The following is a 21292-nucleotide window of genomic DNA, read 5'->3' as shown; positions in this document are numbered from 1 at the left end:
GTTCCTCCGGCCACTAGACTGCACTGTGGCAACGCACCCCACTCAGCAGGGAGCGGCGCCCTTCTTGGCCCCGCTGAGCCTTGGCTGGTCGGAGGGCGGGGCGCGAGGAACCGGAAGTGCCGGAGCGCAGCAGCCGCCGCCGCCGCCGCCGCCGCCGCCGCTGCCGCTGCCGCCGCCGCCTTTAAGTGCCGTGTTCAGCGCCTGGGTTACCACCGGCTCGGTCGCCGAGGAAGCCGCCGCAGCGGGGTCGGGAGTGGAGGCGGCGCGGCATGAAGCGGCGCAGGCCCGCTCCGTAGCACGCGTCGGGACGCTCCGGGCGGGGCCGGGGGGGAAGGTGCAGTATCCGCCCCCTCTCCTTCCCCTTCGCCCGCGAGGCCTGGGCCCCAGCCCGGCCGCCCCGCTCCGCCTCACGGAGGAGCCGCCCGGCGCGCTCTCCGGGTTAACCCGGTTTGCGGTTTACCCGGCGCGCCGCCCTGCGCGGGTCCGAGCTGGTGGCTGGGCCCCCGCTTGCCGGAAGAGGAAGCCGAGGCTCCGAGATTCCGAGTCCACCAACGTTCACTGGGCGCTCCCTGAACGCTGGGTGCTGGCCTCCGGACTTCCACGTCCGTTACCTTAATTGAGCCTCGCTGGGGTTGGGAGCCGGGTATTGCCCGGGCTTGCAGATGAGGAAACGGAAGCCCGCAGAGCCGAAGGGATCTGCCTCAAGTTCGACTGTGGCGGATCGGATTCGGACTGAGATTTTTCTGATTTCCCAGCCGGTGTTCTTTTCCTTCCTCCTGCCTCACTCTAGGTCGATTCCCTCCCTGCTCACCGGCCCCTTCTCATTCTATTTCACCCCCCCTCCCCGGGGGACAGGATAGATACATTTCTTTCTCCCACCCCACCTTTCCCCTCACACACTTCTGAGACTTCTAAGACTTGGCATCCCCTCATTCTCAACATTCTCTGTTAGCTCTATCCTCTTCTTCCCCATTCATAGCTTTCAAGATCTTTGCCCCAGTTAGTGATAATGAATCTCTCAACTAGCTATGGACCCTGAAGAGTGAAATAGCTAGGCTTCAATGAGGCGTGGGGTGTTCAACTGGACGACTGCTTGGCTCTTGGATTAAAAATAAGAATGGCAGTTGAGTACGTCCAGATTTGGGAGTTCTGAAGCTATCCTGTAACCCAAGATGCTCTTCTCTGAGTGAGGGGCTTAGTGCATGGGACAGTGTCTTGACATCGTAGTCCATTGTTTTTAGGCTAGCATAACCACTGTCTTCCCTCCATTTGCCCCTGAGCTTTTCTCACCACATCTCTCTCCATCACCTGCTTGGGCTATGAGAGCCCAGAATTAAAGCTGATAACGAAGTAACAAGTGTAATCACAGACCTTTTTTTTTTTTTCTTTTACTAAGCCAGAATTCCAACAACTTAATGCTTCCTTTTATGGAAAAGTTACCTAATTCAGTATTTTCAGACTACAGCTAAAAAGGAGAGGAGCAAAAGTGGAATGCACTTAAAATGGATAGCATATTCTTGGTCTTAGGAAAAAAATGATTAAATGCAAGTTAATTTCCTTTCCACGAAAATGGCTTGTTTTATAGTTCCTTTTGGTTGTTCTCTGAGTCTACTCTGTCTCCAACCAGCTCAATATGTATTATGTAAAGTAATACAAATGTATTACTAATGTAAAAGCAGGAACAGGACCAAGCACACAGAAATAAATGTTAGTAATCAATCATCTGTCATTTTTGAGGATTTGTAATACCCACCTGAGTAACCTCACATTTGTGTGCCTTTTATACTTTGTAAAGTTCTTCCGTAATTGTCCTTTTAATGTACATCTAGATGTCAGGGTTTACACTATTGTTAGGATATCCTTTTGAGTAAATTTAGGGTATACATTTCTGGGATTTTAAAAAAATATAATTTTAATAATCTAAAGTACAGATACAAAATAATTCAGGCATTATATATTACACCAAGAAGAATATTTCTATACTAGTGTTAATATCTATTTGGGACTTTAGATTTACTCTTTTTGGCCTCATATGATCCATTTCAATAATGATCAACAGCCTTATATCTTATTTCATTATCCTGGTGAGCAGGATTGGATGGTGAGAAAAGGAAAGACTCCTGTGAGAAGAGAGCAAGATGAGCAGAGGGATCTATGCTTGAAGTTGAGTCACTTGAAAAAAGGTCTCTTTGAATGTGGAAGAGATCTGAGCAGATGAAAATACAATCAGGTAGGCATGAGGGAAGGGCCTTAAGTGAAGAGGTAGGTGGGGCAGTGACATACATGCACTGTGCTGAAAATGTATGCTGATTCTCTTCTAATTTTTGAAATTAGAACTTTGTTAATGTATTTGAATATATGGTGTTATGGAAATCTGGAACTTAAATGATTTTGTTACACATTTGTGTAAATTACTAAAATATCCTAGAAAACGTGGAATATTCACTTACTATAAGCAGAATAGTAGAATGTCATTTGAACCGTTAAATTTTGTATGTGTGTGTGGAGAGAGACAGAAATAGTCCAAAGACCTAGTACAGTTTAGGGAGAGCAGGTAATTGGCTATTACTGAGTGCGAGCTAATGCAGCTTTGACATAGGAGAGATGTCAAGTTGATGGTAACTCGGGAAGCTGGGCAGTAAGCCTTGTGAAATCTGCCTGCCGAGCTTCCTGGTTCTATTCCCTAGCCTTATTCTTGTGAGCAGTGGTTTGGACATGAAGTTCCAAATTTAACAAATAGGGAGGTGAGGATAATGAGCATGGCTTGCATAGCTTTTTCTCTCAGTTGTCTCTAATTCTGTTAGAAATCAAACTAGATCCACTGACATATTTGATAGAAAGTAGGCCTCCCATTGGCTTTTAGATGGGCAGGCCCCCATGTCCTATACTGCCACTTACTATCCGTGTGCTAAGTAGCAGTTGAGCCAAATGACTTTTTCTCTGCTGAGCTATTTGAATTTTGGTCCTTGGAGGTAAATGCCCAATTATAGTAATGTTACAGGTTGGATACCTAATATAATTCTTGAATGAGTTTTCTGGTCACTTTTGCTACTGTTACATTGAAACTGATAGTATGATTCACTGTAGCATAAAAAAAGACACTATCCTAGCCACACAGTTCAGTTCATTTTGCATGCCATAGTGCTTGCCTGGTGGACTTAATTCGCAACTCCCACCTGCTAATTACTCTTTCTCTATGGTTGGTAGTTACTGTGGACTCTTGTTAACCTGGGAAATTGAGCTTTAAAAAACGACATATTAAATATGCAACCATGCGTTGATTGTTGTTCTAGAAGTAGTTGCATAAATGTAAACTGTTTCTCTCCCAAATCCACAGATTGCTTCAGAATTTTTGTTTGTGTTGCTTCTTTTCGGTAGTTTCACAAATAACGCATTTCAGAATCTCACACAGTGTCTTGTCATAAGAGTTCTTGTTATTTTTTCTGATACATCACTGCTTTAAATGCTGAAATATTGTTTAAATATTGAAAGAGATAAAAGAAAATACATCCTTTTCTGAATTTGTAAAGTGACAAGAAACATCATTAGTAGATGAAATATTGACACTGTTCTGGGGTTGAACTGGGAAATTGGGTTCAGATTTTTATCAGATATCAGTAGTACAAACATTAAATGCTTTTTTTTTTTTTTAAAGATTTTATTTATTTATTTGACAGACAAAGATCACAAGTAGGCAGACAAGCAGAGAGAGAGAGGAGGAAGCAGGCACCCTGCGGAGCAGAGAGCCCAATGTGGGGGCTCCATCCCAGGACTCTGGGATCATGACCTGAGCCGAAGGCAGAGGCTTTAACCCACTGAGCCACCCAGGAGCCCCAAACATTAAATGCTTTTTGCATAAACTTCACCTAATTAAAGCTGCTTGAAGATAGTATCTTTTTTCTCCCATTTAATCATGAAAGTAAAAGTTATATAATTTGAAATAATAGTTACATAAATTATTTATAGTCACCAGAAGTAGTCAGAAGATAGTGATATCTAGGCAAGAGCAGAAACCAAAGAAAAATGTACTACTCAGTTCTATCTTTTGTTGTTTGGAGTTCCACTTAAACAGAAACAGTATTTACATTATCTTGGTAAGTGCCCTAGGAAGCTTATTGCAAGTACATTGTTTGCTGCAATTTTATTACTGTTCTAATTGCTTGTGATTATTTCTGTTAACTGAAGTCAGTGTTTATCAAACGTGTTACTTTTTTAAGTGCAAAAACACTTCACTCCTTGAGCACATTTAGATTCACTATTGACATGCTCTTGGATGGAGCATAGCAGCCAACTGGCATATGGCCTGTTTCCTTCCAGTGTGGGAAAGAAAAAAGGAATTTTTGGCAAGAGATATGTAAGGACAGCCTTTTATAAAAGTTCCTAAAGGGATTTATAGTCACAGTGAAATAGACATGACCTCAATTTTTAAAAAAAATCTCCTTTTTAAACTGAACACAGAGAAGGTGGAGCTATTCCTTTTCTTACTAGGTTTCATTGCAACTGTGCTGAAGAGCATTTTTTTTTTTTCTTGCCCCTTTGGTGGGGGAAGCACTATCAGACTGTCATGCCCGTTAGTATAAAAGAAGGCAGACCTGTGAACAACTTCATGTGCCTTATTTTTCTAGGAAAATGCAACATGGCAGCAGCGATGGAAACAGAACAGCTGGGTGTTGAGATCTTTGAAACTGCAGATTGTGAGGAGAATATTGAATCACAGGATCAGCCTAAATTGGAGCCATTTTACGTTGAGCGATATTCCTGGAGTCAGCTTAAAAAGCTCCTTGCTGATACCAGAAAATATCATGGCTACATGATGGCTAAGGCACCGCATGATTTTATGTTTGTGAAGAGGAATGATCCAGATGGGCCTCATTCAGACAGGATATATTACCTTGGTGAGTATGAAGTTATAGTTTCTGAAAGGAAATGCTTTCTTAATTCAAAATCTAGATACAATTGGCACTCCCAGTTTTGGGGAATGAATAATGAATCAATGATGTTCCATTAAAGGAACAAAATGCCTTTCCTTAGGAACAGTCAGATGAAGAACACAAACAATAAAATCACTCTCAACCGATGCTGCTCTCATTTTTTTCAACCAAGGTTGGTTTGGGTGTCTTTTTCCTGAGCCTATTCACTCCAGGTTTAAGATCTGTCTAAATTAAATATATTATGCCACTGACTTACTTCTTTCTTTATTAAATTTTTCCTAAAGATTTTATTTATTTTAGAGAGAAAGAGCACACTCTGCGAGAGAGCGTGCAAGAGAGCGTGAGCAGGGGGAAGGGCGGAAGGGGAGGGAGAGGGACAAGAAGACTCCACGTTGAGCCTGTCCAGACTCAAGGACGAACTCAATCTCACAACCCTGAGATCATGACCAGAGCCAGAATCAAGAGTTGGCCTCTTAACCAACTAAGGCACCCAGGTGCCCTTTGTTTATTACATTTTTAAAAATAGGTTTATTCCTTTCTTCCGAAGTTATTTCATTCATCTACGTATATATTTTTTTAGGGATACTCTGCATTAGTCCACGTCAGTAAGTACAGATGCATTTTCTTAACAACTTAGATTATTCCATTATATAATTGTGCCATAATTACTTAACCATGCTTCTAATAAGGGGCATTTAGGTTTTTCTGTTATCCTGTTGCAAAAGATGAGGCGATAAATAATCACTGTATTGGATCATTTTGAATTTGTGAATTTACATATAGGACTAATTCCAAAGAGTGGAATTGCTGGGATAAAAGGTGTGTATATTCTGAATTTTGGTTCATACTGCGAAATTATCCTTCCAACAAGGTTAATCACTATAATTTCAGGTGAGGTTGAGCATCTTTTCACATGTTTAAAAGACATTTGTATATATTTCTCTCTCTTTTTTTTTTTTTTTTAAAGATTTTATTTATTTATTTGACAGAGAGGGAGACAGAGAGAGAGGGAACACAAGCAGGGAGAGGGGCAGAGGGAGAAGCAGCCTTCCCGCTTAGCCGAGAGCTCAACATGGGGCTCAATCCCTGGGCCCTGGGATCGTGACCTGAGCCGAAGGCAGACACCCAGGCACCTCAATATTTGTATTTCTTTTTCTGTGACTTATTTATAATCTTTGTGATTTTTTTTTCTTTTGATAGTTAAATTTGTACTTCTCTGTAGGTTTTGGCTTCCTAACTAGAAAGTCTCTCCCAACTCCAGGATTATGTTTCTTAAAATCTTTATATATTTTGGACTTCCTGTTTGGTTACATTGCTCTATTAAATGAAGTACTAATACTGTGCTGCTGCTACTTTTATTACCCTTACTCTGTATGTTTTACTATTTGATAGTACTAGTTACCTTTCATCACATTTTTCTTGACTATTTTTGTTTGGTTGTTTTTCTGTGAGAACTTAAAATTAGCTTGTATAGCTTCTTTCTCCTGATGTTAGTTATATTGTTGTAGGATTACATTGTATTTTTTTTTTTTAAAGATTTTATTTATTTGTCAGAAAGAGAGAGAGAAAGCACACATGCAGGCAGAGAGGCAGGCAGAGGTGGAGAGAGAGGCGGAGCAAGAGGCAGGCTCCCCGCTGAGCAAGGAGCCCGATGCGGGACTCGATCCGAGGACCTCAGGATCATGACCTGAGCCGAAGGCAGCAGCTTAACCCACTGAGCCACCCAGGCGTCTCGGATTACATTGTATTTATTGGAGAAGTTAGGAAAAGTTGACAATCTTTAAAATATTGAACTTTTCAAGATAGTTGTATGCCTTTTCATTTGTTCAAGTCTTTTATATTCCTCTGAAGTTAATACTTTTTCTCTTTATAAATCCATTGTTCAAAAAAAATTTTTTAAGATCTATTTATTTATTTGAGAGAGAGAGTAGGTGTGTGTGCATGATAAGAGCATGGGATTAGAGGGAGGGGCAGAGGGAGAGGGAGAAGGAGAGAAGCAGCCTCCCCACTGAGGGTGAATCCATCTCACCACCCTAAGATCATGATCTGAGCTGAAATCAACAGTCAGGGCCTTAACTGACTGGGCTGCCCAGGCACCCCATTTGTTTTAAAATTTTTTCATATATTGTGAACACCAAAAAGTGTGTTCCATTGTGTCATCAGAAGAGAAATAATGGGAAAAGTTTGTTTTGTGCTTACATAGAACTGATGTGTGCATACCTAGAATGTCTTGAAGTTTTTATTGGGCATGTACAGAGCCAGGGAGGATGTTATGGAGCAAGGAGCAGTTTTAATTGCGGCAACTAAAATGATTGTGGGGAATAGCTCTCATTTGAAAAATAGATGAGAATCAGTTTTTTCGTATTTGAGGGCTGAAGACTCTTAGAAGGACAAGGCTTAAGGAGGATATGTTCACATTTTGTTAAATTATGAGTGGTGTAGATAGGTGACTACAGTCCTGACAATTCTATAACACGGTAACTCTGGAATATACAGAATAGATTTAAGACAAAGGCAAATGCTAAACTGCATTCCAGCTCCTATCTAACTTTTACTCCAAAGGCAATACAAGCTAAGAAAGTTTAAGAACAGTTTAGGAAAATAAGGAAGATGTGAATATTTGGGGGCTCATCCCCAGCCTCTGCAAGGGCTAACATGGAAGTTACCATGCCCTTCCACAGACTACCTTCTCTGCCATTATCAGAAACACTATGCTGAAGATCAGTTCTATCCAAGAGAGTTCCTTGTTCTTCCTTTGTGATTTATTTTCTCCTTCCTTCATCTTTCCCTAGTTTTTTTGGAAATGATACCATTCCAGCACCTTTTATTGAATAAGGGCTTTGTTTTACTTCAAGTTTTCTTCAGTTCACATCTTCATAATCATAGTTTCTATTACTTCTCTTTATGTAGCTCACTCTACACTGTTGTGATATTCACATTCAATTACTGCATGATTTCACAGAATAGGCCTGGTTTCTATTTAGTACAGGCCTCTTTACTTCACCCCTTCCCCAATAAAGGACAAAGAGATTTTTAGCAAATCACATATCAGAGTTTTTTATTGTTTTAATGAATATACTTTCAGCTGAAATTTATTACAGACTATGGTTATAGGACATTTATGAAAAATTAGAATTCAGTTAGACCTATATATACTTCTAAATGAGTAGTTTAAAAGCTTCAGAAAAAAAAGAAACTTAGTCATCTGCTGTTGCCACAAAGCACCCCATTTGAAATTTCATAAATCTATTGCGAACTTGTAAGAGACTTAACAATTTTCAAAAAACTAAAAATGACAATTGTCCTTATATCATCTGAACACTTTTATGTTTGTTTTGAGAGGGACCAAGATCTGAAATGAAACCTGAGCATTTTTCTGTGAAACCTGGGTTTTTATTGAAGAAAATTTCCATGACAAATGGCATGTACATCTCCTACTTGTTAACCTTCCTGTAGAGTGCATTATGCGGCGCCTAGGTGGCTCAGTTGGTTAAGCAGCCAACTGTGGATTTCGGCACAGGTCATGTTGGGGTCCTGGGATTGAGCTACATTTTGAGCTCCACACACTGTGTGTAGAGTCTGCTTGAGGATTTGCTCCTCCCTCTACCCTTCCCCCCACTCATGCCCTCTGTCTCTCTGTAATAATGGATAAATAAATCTTTTTAAAAAAAGATTTATGTACGGGACGCCTGGGTGGCTCAGTTGGTTAGGCAGCTGCCTTCGGCTCAGGTCATGATCCCAGCGTCCTGGGATCAAGTCCCACATCGGGCTCCTTGCTCGGCAGGGAGCCTGCTTTTCCCTCTGCCTCTGCCTGCCATTCTGTCTGCCTGTGCTCGCTCTCTCTCCCGCTCTCTCTCTGACAAATTAAAAAAAAAAAAAAAAGATTTATGTACTTACTTAGACTGTAATTGAAGTAGATTGCTATTTTTGAAAATAATTTTTAAATGACTGTTTTCTCTTACAGCTATGTCTGGTGAGAACAGAGAAAATACACTGTTTTATTCTGAAATTCCCAAAACCATCAACAGAGCAGCAGTCTTAATGCTCTCTTGGAAGCCTCTTTTGGATCTTTTTCAGGTAGGATTAAACACTGCTATTCCTGTGATTGGTATACATTTTCAGATACTGCCTTTACTAAGAGGCAGAAATTCAGGTGGGGTTTTATACTTGACATAGATGTGAATCAAAAAGAATTAAAGTATATTTATATTTTTGAATGTCTAACTGTTAAAGTCCATTTAATTCTCAACATCTGAAACTAAGGGGTATTATAATTCTGATTTTTAAAACTGACTTCCCCCTGTCTTACCACCTTTCTTTCCATAAACTTGTTAGTTCTATAGTTCTCACATTTTGAGGTAAGAGTTCATATTAAAAAAGTAATTATATTTCTAGAAAGCTTTTTATTTAAATCTTTAAATTGAATTTATAGTTCTGATTCTTAGTAACAGTGCTAACTTAAGGGTTAAGAAAAGGTACTAAGTTCAGTTTTTGTTTATAAATGTAGAATTCAGTTTACCTAGAATCAAAGCTTAAGAGTTATTTTTGTTTAGTATTGTTTTTTCCCCTCAATATTTTATCTTTAGACAAAAAGCAAATAGTCGAAAACACCCCAAGAACAAGATAATAATTTGGGTGTAATTGTTTGCCCATTTGGTTCTCATTTATTATTTTACATTGAGTATTTCCTTATTAAACAGTGTTTTAGGTTAAATGAACCAAAATGTGATATTAAGAATTAAAAAAATAATTTCCATGGTAACTAATCATTTTGACTGTAACTGTTTTTCAGGGCTGTTGTTTTTCCCATAGGCTTATGACTTTTCTTTAAAACAGAAAGAACTAAAATAATGGTAGTTTCCTCATGGAACAGTTTGGAAATTAAGAAATCAAAGTTGTATTTTATTTTAAACTTTTATTATGGAAAATTTCAAACTAATAGAGTCATACGTGATTATCAGTAATTATCAAATCCTGGCCATTTGCATTTCATTGTAGACCTGCCAGTCCCCCCACGTAGTCTCTAGCCGTACCTCTTGGATTATTTTGAAGCTGAGCAAGATAAGTTGTTTCATTCTTAAATAAATCAGTGTGTGTCAAAGGGTACAGATTCTTTTTAGACATTATCACAGTATCATTATCATAACTTACACAATTGTTAATCTTCTCTTCATATGAAATATTCAGCTAATGTCCATGTTTCCCTGATTTTTAACTATAATTTTTATACTTGATTTGTACTAATCAAGATCTAAATAATATTCATATTTTACAATTGATTAATAGGTCTGTTTTAATTTATTGATTTACCCTCCATCCTTTTTTTTTTTTTTTTTTCCCATTGCACTTAATCTGTTAAAGAAATGTCTGTTTTCACTGGTTGTTTATCCAGTGGTGGTATTTGATCTATTTTTTTGGTCCCCTGTATTTTCTGTAAATATGAATAGGTAGTTAGATTTAGAAACTTGATCAGACCCAGGTTTGCTTTTTTTGAAAGCAGGGTCTTGAAACATATTTGTACATGCATGTTTATAGCAGCATTATTCACAATAGTCAAAAGGTGGAGACTACCCAAGTGTCCATGGACAGATGGATGGATAAACAAAATGTTGTATATACATACAGTGGAGTATTACTCAGCTTAAAAAAGAAGGAAATTCTACATATACTACAATGTCGATGAACCGTGAACATATTAGGATAAGTGAAATAAGCCAGTCACAAAAGGACAAATACTCTATGATTCCACTTACATGAGGTACCTAAAGTAGTCTGATTCATGGAGATAGAAAGTAGAAAGTGATTGTCAGGGACTAGGGGAAGAGAACAATGGGGAGTTGTTGTTTACTGGGTGTAGAATTTCAGTTTTACCAAATGAAAAAGTTCCAGAGATGGGTTACACAACAGTATGAGTACACTTAACACTATTGAATTGCTTAAAAATAGCTGAGATGGTAAATTTTATGTTATATATATTCTGCCATAATTTAGAAGAAAGAATATTTCATAGATAAGGTATGCTTCCATCAAGAGGCATATAGAGCCTTATTTTACTTCTTATGATGATGGCACCCTTTGATGATTGATTAATTCATTAGGAGTTATAAAACAGTGATGTTTTATCGTTTTCTTCTTTATTTGTTAACTGAAATAATTCTATAAAAAGAAATTACTGTTCAACCACTATTCTGAGGTATGCACCCTGAGGTGTGGTTCATAATGAAAAGGCAGGATAAAGTTTGATTCTTTCCTTTTACTTACCATTTTCCAAATAATTTGTTTCCTGCAGTCCTCCATAGATGATCAGTTAGGGTTTTTTGGAGGGGTGTTTGGGTTTTTCTTGGTTTTGGGTTTTTTTTTTTGGTATGTTGATAAACTTATAGAGTAAACTTGTTTGATGTTTTTTGATACATTGATAATTATTCTTATTGTTCAAGTTGTCTTATTATTGGCTGGTGGCAGCCCCTTCAACTTGACATGTCAGATCCTTATGACATGTTCTTGCTAGTATGATGCTAGGCTAGTATGAAGTTACGTCTTATACATTGCCTCTCCCATGCCTGGAGTCAGTCATTGAGTGACTGATTATTGAATATTAAATCAATGAACTTTGGTTCCTGTAGAGGAAATTGGTAGTAAGAGACCATGATCTGGGTACTAGGGGCGTTCATTATTATTGGGTTGGTAATTGTTTCTGGGCTTTTTTTATTGAACACACTAGGGAATATATAGATATTGTGTGTGTGTGTGTGTGTGTGTGTGTGTGTGTGTGTGTTAGAATTGTAGGTATCAGTATGAATCCATATCAATTCAGATAAATTCTAAGTTCAGACTGATACATCTGATTCAGATTTTACACTACAGGATTTTTCTTCAACCTCATTTATCGTACATATGAATCTCCTTTCTCTAATGCCAAAGGTCCCAGTTTAAACAACAACATAATTACTCATTTGCTTTACCCCATATTACACACTCAACAGTTTCAAAATAACAAAGGGGAAAAAAATAACAAAGAAATCAACACTGTGATTACTTACAAGAGTAACTTAGAATTGTTCTATGTGGTTATGCCACTGGTTCCGTATAGTGAAGTGCATTTGCTTCATTTTGTTTTCAAGTGGTGGAATTCCTTTATTTTTAATTGAATTTTGTTTTATAAAATAGTTACAGGATTCCAAATTCAAATCCACAAAACAAATCCTGTCTCCTCTACTCTATTTCCTTTCCTTTCCATCTAGATAGGCTTTTAGTTTTAAATAGCTTAGCCTTTTTTGGAAAAAATGTGAGTGTATAGACATTCATATCACCCCTTAGATAAATAATAACATACAATATACATTTTTTTCTACCTTGCAGTTTTCAAATAACATTGTATCCTTCAGACCACTCCATAGGAATCTATACATAATTTTTATTTCTCTTTACATCTGTATTGTGTTGTGCAGACTAATCATCTTCAACCAATTCCCTATTGATGGACATTTCAGTTATTTTCAATTGTTCTCTTACAAATAGTACCCTGGTGAAACCACCTGAGCATACAACTCTTTATATTTTTGCCAGTATGCCTTTAAGCTAGATTCTTAGAAATGAAATATCTGGACCAAAAGGTATATGCTTTCGTTATTTCACTAGAGAGTATCAAATTTTCCTCATTAGGAACTGTGCCATTTTGAATCTCCACTAGCAGGATATTAGTGTACCTGTTTTTCTACAAGTTCTCCAACATGATATATAATCAAGCATTTCGATTTTTGCCAATTTGTTAGATAGAAATGGACCCCAATATAGTTTAATTTGTATTTCTGTTATAGATAAAATTGATCATCTTTTTATATGGTTAAAAGTTTCTTGCATTTCTTTCTCTCTGTATTGTTTATTCATATTTCTAACCCATTTTTCTACGGGGTGATGGATCTCTTCATTCTTAGGAGCCTTTTATATGTTGGGGATATTAACCTTTTGTCTGTGATTTGGTTGGCAGATATTTTTTCCAGGTTGTCATTTGTATTTTTACTCATTTTAGTGTGTGTGTGTGTGTGTGTGTGTGTGTGTGTGTGTGCCATGTGAAAGATTTTTGTATCTGGGCACCTGGGTGGCTCAGTGGATTAAGCCTCTGCCTTTGGCTCAGGTCATGATCTCAGAGTCCTGGGGTCGAGCCCTGCACTGGGAATCTCTGCTCAGCAGGGAGCCTGCATTCCCCCCCCACCCCACCCCCCCTGCCGCCTCTCTGCCTACTTGTGATTTCTGTCAAATAAATAAATGAAATCTTTTTTAAAAAAAAGATTTTTGTATCAAATTTATCATCTTTATTGCTTCTAGAATTTGTGTCTTCTTGTCATTGTTAGGACAGTTTTCCTGTACCCCCAAATTATAAAAGAATTCACCAGTGTTTTCATCTGGTACTTACATGGTTTCATTTTTTAAAGCTCTGTTGAGGTAGAATTGACATAATAAACTACAAATATTAAAGTATACAATATGATAGATTTGGGCTTATATATGTACCTGTGAAACCATTACCTCAGTCATTACCCACAAAAGTTTCCTTGTACCCTTTTGTAGTCTCCACCTTCCACCCATCCCCAAGCATCCATGGTACTGGTCTTGTATAGTCTTTCGTAAGTATTATCTCTTAAGTATTTCAGATTTTTTTATTCTATTGTAAATGGTATTTTCTAATTTCAGTTTCTTGTTGTTCATTGCCAGTATTTAGAAATACAGGTGATTTTGTATATTGATCTTATCCTGCAACCTTATTTAAACTCTTTTAATCCATTAGATTTTTTTTTAAAGATTGTATTTATTTATTTGACAGAGATCATAAGTAGGCAGAGAGGCAGGCAGAGAAGAGGCAGAAGCAGGCTCCCTACTGAGCAGAGAGCCCAATGCGGCCTAGATCCCAGGACCCTGAGATCATGACCTGAGCCGAAGGCAGAGGCTTAACCCACTGAGCCACCCAGGCACCCCTAGTTCCTTTAGATTTTTGTAGCCTCCATTAGATTTTTTTATATAAACAGTTATATTGTCTCTAAACACTGGCAGTTCATTCCAATATGGATGCCTTTTATTTCTTTTTCTTGGGTTATTGTACTGGCTAACTCCTCCAGTACAAAGTTAAATACAAATGGTGAAAGTAGATGTTCTTGTGTTCTTGGTCTTAGGGGAGGAGTCAGTCAGTCCTTAGCCAGTAAGTCTATTAGCTGTAGGTTTTTCATAAATGCCCTTTGGTAGGCTGGGGAAGTACTCTTCTGTTTCTAGCTTGCTTAGGACTTTTATCAGGAACAGATACTGAGGTTGTTAAATATTTTTTAAGATTTTATTTATTTATTTTCAGAAAGAGAGCACACAAGCAGGGGACGTGCAGGCAGAGGGAGAAGCAGGCTCCCCGCTAAGCAGGGAGCCCCATGCAGGACTTGATCCTAAGACCTGGGATCATGACCTGAGCTGAAGGCATATGGTTAGCTGTCTGAGCCCCCCAGGCGTCCCTTGTTAAATGTTTTATTCTATGTTTGTTGAAAAGATCATAAAGTTTTCTTTTTTTTTCTTAATTTGTTAGTATGACAAAGCATCACTTGATTATTGAATGTTAAATCAACCTTGCAATCCTGGGATAAAACTCCCTTGGTTATGATTTATTATCCTTTTTAAGTATTGCTGGATTCAATTTGCTATAATTTTGTTTAAATTTTTTTATATGTTCATGAGGGATATTGGTCTATAAAGTTCTTTTCTTACGATATTGTGTATGATTTTGGTAATAGTGTTATTCTGGCCACAGAATAAGTTGGAAGTCATTTGTTCTTTTAATTTGGTGGAAGAATTTGGTCAAATTCACCAGTGAAGCCATCTGGACCTGTAGTTTTCTTTGTGGAAAAGTTTTTAACTGCAAATTCAGTTTATTTATTATAGGTAGTGTTATTCAGGTTCAGATTATCTGTTTCTTTTTGAGTAAGCTTTGGTTCTTTGTGTCTTTTAAAGAATTTCCATTTCATCATGGTATTGAATTTATTGGTACCAGTTTCATAATATTCCCTAATCTTTTTAGTGTCTGCAGAATCTGTGTGATGTTCCTCTCTCTCTCCTGATACTTCTTGTAATTTGTGCCTTCTCTCTCTTTTTCTCTAATGAGTCTTAGTGTTACTATCTATTTGGTTTCTTTGATTTTTCTGTCAATTTCTATTTCCTATTTCATTGTTTTACCCTCTGATCATTTTTACTACCTTTCTTCTGCTAACTTGGGATTTCATTTGTTCTTTTTCTGGTTTCATAAGGTGGTGGCTAAGGTTACTAGTTGGAGACCTTTCTTTTTTTTCCTACATGGGCATGTAGTGTAATAAATTTCTCTTAAGGTACCAAATTAATTACAGCCCATACATTTTAATATGTCATATTTCCATTTTCATTTACTTCAAAATACTTCCTATTTTCCCTTTACCCCATGAGTTATTTAAATGTGTACTGTTTAGTTTCCACTTATTTGGGTATTCTCCAGAGATTTGATTTCTAACCAAATTCCATGGTATTCAGAGACCATAATTTGTATGACTTGGATCTCTTCCAATTTTTGAGTTTTGTCTTATGGCTCAGAATATGATCCATCTTGGTAAATGTTCTGTGTTTACTTGGAAAGAATATGTGTTCTGTTGTTCCTGGGTCTATAAATGACCATTATATGAAGTTAGTTTATTGTATTCAAATTTTGTGTCCTTACTAATTTAGTTTTTTCAGTTATTTGAGGGAGATTGTTGAAATCTCCACTTCATAATTATAGATTTGACTGTTTCTCCTTGCAGCTCTATTAGTTTTTGCTTTATATATTTTGAAGCTATGTTATAAAGTACATAAGTGGATAGGATGATTATGTCTTCCTGATAAATTGAATCCTTTATTGTTACTAGATGACCCTCACTGTTTCTCGCAATATTTTTTATTCTGAAATTTAATATATTTTTAAAGATTTTATTTATTTATTTGACAGAGCACAAGTAGGCATAGAGGCAGGCAGAGAGAGTGGGGGAAGCAGGCTCCCTGCTGAGCAGAGAGCCCGGTGTGGGGCTCGATCCCAGGACTGTGAGATCATGACCTGAGCTGAAGGCAGAGGCTTTAACCCACTGAGCCACCCATGTGCCCTGAAATTTACTTTAATATTATTACAACCACTCTAGCTTTCTTTTGATTAGTGTTAGCATGGAATGTACTTTTCCATTCTTTTATTTTTTTTTACAAGCTTAATTAGGATAAGATTCATATACTATACAATTCACTTACCCCAGTATGGAATTCAGTGGTTTTTAGTATATTCGTAGAGTTATTTGTACAGCTATCATAACAATCTAATTTTGGAACATTTTGTCATCCCAAAGGGAAACACTCCCTATCCACCTAGCTGCTCACTCCCAGGCAACTATTAATCTGCTGTAAGTCTCGATAGGTTTGCCTGTCCTGGACATTTCGTATGAATGGAATCATGCAGTCACTATTTGGACCTTCATGACTCGTTTCCTTCACTCAGCACAGAATTTTCTGGACTCATCCACATTGTAGCAGATAACAATACTTTTTTTTTTATGGCTGAATAATATTTCAGTTTATGGGTCTCCTACACTTGATTTATCAGTTTATGGGTATCTGGGTCATTTGGGCTTTTGAGCTTTTATGAATAATACAGCTTTTAACATACATGAGATTTTGTGTAGACTTATATTTTCAGTTCTCTTGGGTATATATCTAGGAATGGAATTGCTGGGTCATGTGGTAACTGTTTAAATTTTTAAGAAAGTACTAAGTGGCTTTTCCATAGCAGCTGCACCATCTTACTATCCTACCACCAGTGTATAAGGCTCCTAATTTTCTACATCCTCCCTAATACTTATTATTGTCTGTCATTTTGGTAATAGCCATCCTAGTGGTGTAAAGAGGTCTCTCATTGTCATTCAATTTGCATTTCCCTAATGATCAGTGATGTTGAGCATTTTTCACGTCTTTATTGGCCATTTGTATATCTTTTTTGAAGAAGTCTCTGTGTGTCCTGTGCCCATTTTAAATTGGGTCTTTCTAATGTTAAGTTGTAAGCGTTTTTTATATATTCTGGATACCAGGTGCTTATCAGATAAGTGATTTGCAGACATTTTCTCCCATTCTGTGAGTTGTCTTTTTGCTTTTTTCTTTAACTGCAGTAGTCCTTAATTAGTATGAAATCAGTCATAATTATCTTTGACAAGTGTTTAGTACTATAATCACTAATTTAGATCTATACATTTAAACACAGTTACTTTCCACAGTTGCTATCCTCCTTTATGGAGGATAAGATGCTTTTTGTGACATCCTTTTTCTTCTGTTCATCATTTACCTTAATCTGAAGTTCTTATATTTTCATTAAAAAAATTGTGCTGAAATACATATAAAATTTATCATCTTAACCCTTTTTAAGTATACATTAATGTACATCATTGTCCTTAAGTACACTCATATTGTTGTGCAACCATTACCACCATCCATCCACAGAACTTTCTCATCTTGCAAAACTGTAACTCAGTACAAGCTAAATAATAACTGCCCATTACCCCTCCACCTAGGCCCTGGCCACCACCATTCTATTTTCTGTTCCTAGGAGTATAACTACTCTAGGTAACCTTGTATAAGTAGAATCACACCATATTTGTCCTTTTGTACCTGGCTTATTTTACTTAGCATAATGTACTTAAGGTTTGTCCATGTTGTAGTATGTGTCAGAATATCCTTTTTAAAGATGAATAATATTCCATAGTTTGTATATACCGTATTTGTTTATCCATTCATCCATTAATAGTCGCTTGGGTTGCTTCCACATTTTGGCTGTTGTAAACAGTGCTGCTATGAACATGGGTATACAAATATATTTTCATGTTCCTACTTTCAGTTCTTTTAGGTATATACCCAGAAGTGAAAATCCTGGATCATATAGCTGTTTTTTATGTTTCTGAGAGATTTGCCATACTATTTTCCACAGCCACCACACCATTTTACATTCCCACTAGCAGTGCTCAAGAGTTCCAGTTTCTCTGCATCTTTACCAATACTTATTCTTTTCTTGGCTTTTTAGAGTTGCCATCTTAATGAGTATGAGGTGGTATCTCATTCTGGTTTTGATTTGCCTTTCCCTAATTATTAGTGATATTGAGCATCTTTTCATGTGCTTATTGGCTATTTGTGTGTTTTTGGAGCAATGTCTGTTCAGATTCTTAGCCCATTTTGTATTCAGGTTGCTTGGGGGTTTTATGGCTTATGTGTTGTATTGTTTGATTAGTTACCACCAAAAGAATATGTCCGAATACTAAAGGTGTTTGTGAATGTGACCTTGTTTAGAAATAGGGTCTTTCAGGGACGCCTGGGTGGCTCAGTGGGTTAAAGCCTTTGCCTTTGGCTCAGGTCATGATCCAGGGTCCTGGGATCGAGTCCTGCATCAGGCTCTCTGCTCAGCAGGAAGCCTGCTTCCTCCTCTCTGTCTGCCTGCTTCTCTACCTACTTGTGATCTCCATCTGTCAAATAAATAATCTAATGTAAGTGTAAAAATGTAAATGTAAAAATCTTTAAAAAAAAAAAAAAGAAAGAAATAGGGTCTTTCCAGATATAATTAAAGATCTCAAGATGAGATAATCCTGAGTATAGGGTAGGCCCTAAATACAGTAACTGGTATTCTTTTTTTTTTTCCCTCAGATTTTATTTATCTATTAATGAGAGGGCATGAGCTGGGGGAGGGGACAGGGAGAGGGTGAATTAGTCTTCCCACTGAGCAGGGAGCCCGACTTGGGGTTTGATCCAGGACCCCGAGATCATGGCCTGACCTGAAGTCAGATGCTTAACTGATTGTACCACCCAGGCAATCCAACTGGTATTCTTATATGACAAAGGAGAGGGAAATTTGAAACAGACACAGAGGGGTAAAGATCATCTGAAGATTACAGTTATGTTGCCATAAACCAAGGAGTCCATGAGCCACCAGAAGCTGAAAGAGGCAAGGAAGTATTCTACCCTAGAGCCTTTGGAGGAAACATGACCCTACTGAGCTCTTAATTTTGGGCTTCTGTCCTTTAGAATTGTGAGAGAATAAATTTCTATTGTATCCAGTCACCAAGTTTGTAGTATAGCAGCCCTAGGAAACTAATATACATTCTTTGATGCACACAGTTAAAATTTGATAAAGTACAGTCATTCTGTTTTCTCTTTGATTGCTTGTGCTTTTGACATCATATCTAAGAAACTTTTGTTTGATCCAGGGTCACACAGATTTTTGTCTGTTTTTTTTATATGTGAATTTTATAGTTTTAGCTCTTACATTGAGGTCTTTGATTCATTTCGAGTTAATTTATAATTACCAAGTTCTCTTGTGAAAGTTAATTTCTTAGCTGTGAAGTTTCTTATGTTCTGATTATTAAGTATTAAGACATATTAAGTACAGACTAAGTCCAGTGACATTCAGGGAGAGTAAGAGGGGAGAAATTAAAATACAATCATATTCTCAGAACTGATTTTGGCTTCAATCAGAAGAGTCTTAAGAGATACTTAAAGGGATCAGAATTAATAAAACTATATGTTCATTGAATTTACAGGGTTTTTTTCTATTGGAGCCTAACACACATGTATAAATGTATATACATGTAATTAAATATTCATTAAAAAGTGATACAGTGAATACAAAAAAGTATGTGTGTTTTTAGCAAGATTTCTAGGTTGTCTCATTTTTATCCTCACCCAACATTATTTTAGGTTTACAAGTACACACATGTATTTGCCATCCTTGAAAAGTGTTTACTTTCAGTGTGCTAGCTTAGTTTTGGAGTAATACATTTCTGCCAGTAAACTCATCTGTATTCCTTTGTAAGGCATCCTTGATAGAAACCGTGTCTGCTTCCCTTATTTATCATACTCAAAGTATTAAGAGCTCATAGGGAAAATGTGGATATAAATTTTTTTTGTTAGCACTTACTCAGTTTGTTTTCTTTATATTCCTTTTTTAGTTTTATACCTGCATCAAATAATATTTCTAGCTTAGGAAAACCCCTCATCATCATCAGTCATTAATTACAAATAGTCTTTGAGAGAGATTTTAACAGATGCTGCAGGTAGGAAAACAAAGTGACGCAAAGTTTGCTCTTAAGTTTTTTTTAAACTATTTCTAGTCAGAAATACTGAAAAGAGTGAAAAATGGTATCACAGTCAAATAAGTAAAAGACATAGTAACTCTTACATAAATTTTAAAGAAGAGATGACTGTACATCATAGTGGATCAGGAAACTTTCCTTGGCAAGATGGAATCAGAGCTGAGGTTTTGGGATAATGGTAGAACTTTGATGGATGAAAGAAAAATAGCCTCTCAAAGGGGATAGTGGAACAGACAAAGATCAGGAGGCAGAAACTCATATGTTGGGTTTTATGTCAGTGACATGACCACCCCGATCTAGGGTTTTATTAGAAGAGTATTAATAGATGTGGTGGGAAGGTATTAATGACAGCTGATACTTGAGAATTTACTCTATGCCAATCATTGTGCTAAATGCTTGACATGTTTTTATCTAAGTTAATCTTCACAAAGCTGAAGTAAATGACATATTACTATTTTGAACGTGAGAACAATTACTTTTGAAGAAATTAAACTACTTCCCAAAGTCAGTGTTCTAATGAGTATGATAGCCGAGATTCAAACCACTTGGTTTCGGAGTCTGTGCTCTTAACTATATGCAACACTGCTCAATTACATTTAAGTTGTAGAAAGTCTAGAATGCCAAGCCAAGGTGATGAGACAATTCTCGTTCTCCACTATATGCAGTAATCATCTAGAGACCCTTTACCAGGAAATCTTCCAGGAAACTTCCTAAAATTAGTTTGCTTAGTGTTAACTGGCACATTTTGGAGTCATTGAACATGTAGACTCAGTAATATGGGAGATGCTAGGATTTCAGTGGAAATTTTTTGCTAAAAGCAAATAGCAAGCTTTCAGAAGACTGAAGTACCAGACTTCTCTTTCCTTTTGCATTAGGCAACACTGGACTATGGAATGTATTCTCGAGAAGAAGAACTATTAAGAGAAAGGAAACGCATTGGAACTGTTGGAATTGCTTCCTATGATTATCACCAAGGAAGTGGAACATTTCTGTTTCAAGCTGGTAGTGGAATTTATCATGTAAAAGATGGAGGGCCACAAGGATTTACTGTAAGTTCGTGTTACTATTTGTTAATCTGTTTTTGTGTACTAACGGTTATTTGCATCCAAATCAGAAAGGTAATTAAACCAAAAAATTATATCTACCAACCAAGTGAGAAATTTAATAGTAAAGAAAACAAGATATATAAGTATTAATTTCTTGTGTTAAGAATTA

At 37.2% G+C, this 21292-nt stretch overlaps 1 protein-coding gene across 5 annotated transcripts in view; it reads left to right on the top strand.

Moving 5' to 3' along the window:
• Window positions 1-243: 243 nt before the first annotated feature.
• Window positions 244-21292, top strand: part of LOC111153236 (dipeptidyl peptidase 8) — a 60887-nt gene continuing 39838 nt past the window's right edge. For 3 of the 5 annotated variants that reach the window (XR_002640990.1, XM_022512140.1, XM_022512137.1), the window contains exons 1-3: window positions 4087-4895; window positions 8896-9008; window positions 20953-21126. Coding sequence is in view for 4 of the 5 variants with exons in the window: in XM_022512140.1 (XP_022367848.1) it covers window positions 4565-4895; window positions 8896-9008; window positions 20953-21126 (618 nt within the window). In the remaining variant the exon portion in view is untranslated. Of the gene's footprint in view, window positions 335-368; window positions 2231-4086; window positions 4896-8895; window positions 9009-20952; window positions 21127-21292 lie in introns of those variants that run through there. The other 2 variants (XM_022512138.1, XM_022512139.1) reach the window with 2 other exon arrangements.

This window comes from Enhydra lutris, unplaced genomic scaffold (assembly GCF_002288905.1).
Source record: "Enhydra lutris kenyoni isolate GAN:26980312 unplaced genomic scaffold, ASM228890v2 scaffoldscaffold31, whole genome shotgun sequence".
Taxonomy (NCBI): Eukaryota; Metazoa; Chordata; class Mammalia; order Carnivora; family Mustelidae; genus Enhydra; species Enhydra lutris.
The sequence above is the reverse complement of the archived record's forward strand: the minus strand, read 5'-3'. Positions and strand labels throughout refer to the sequence as shown.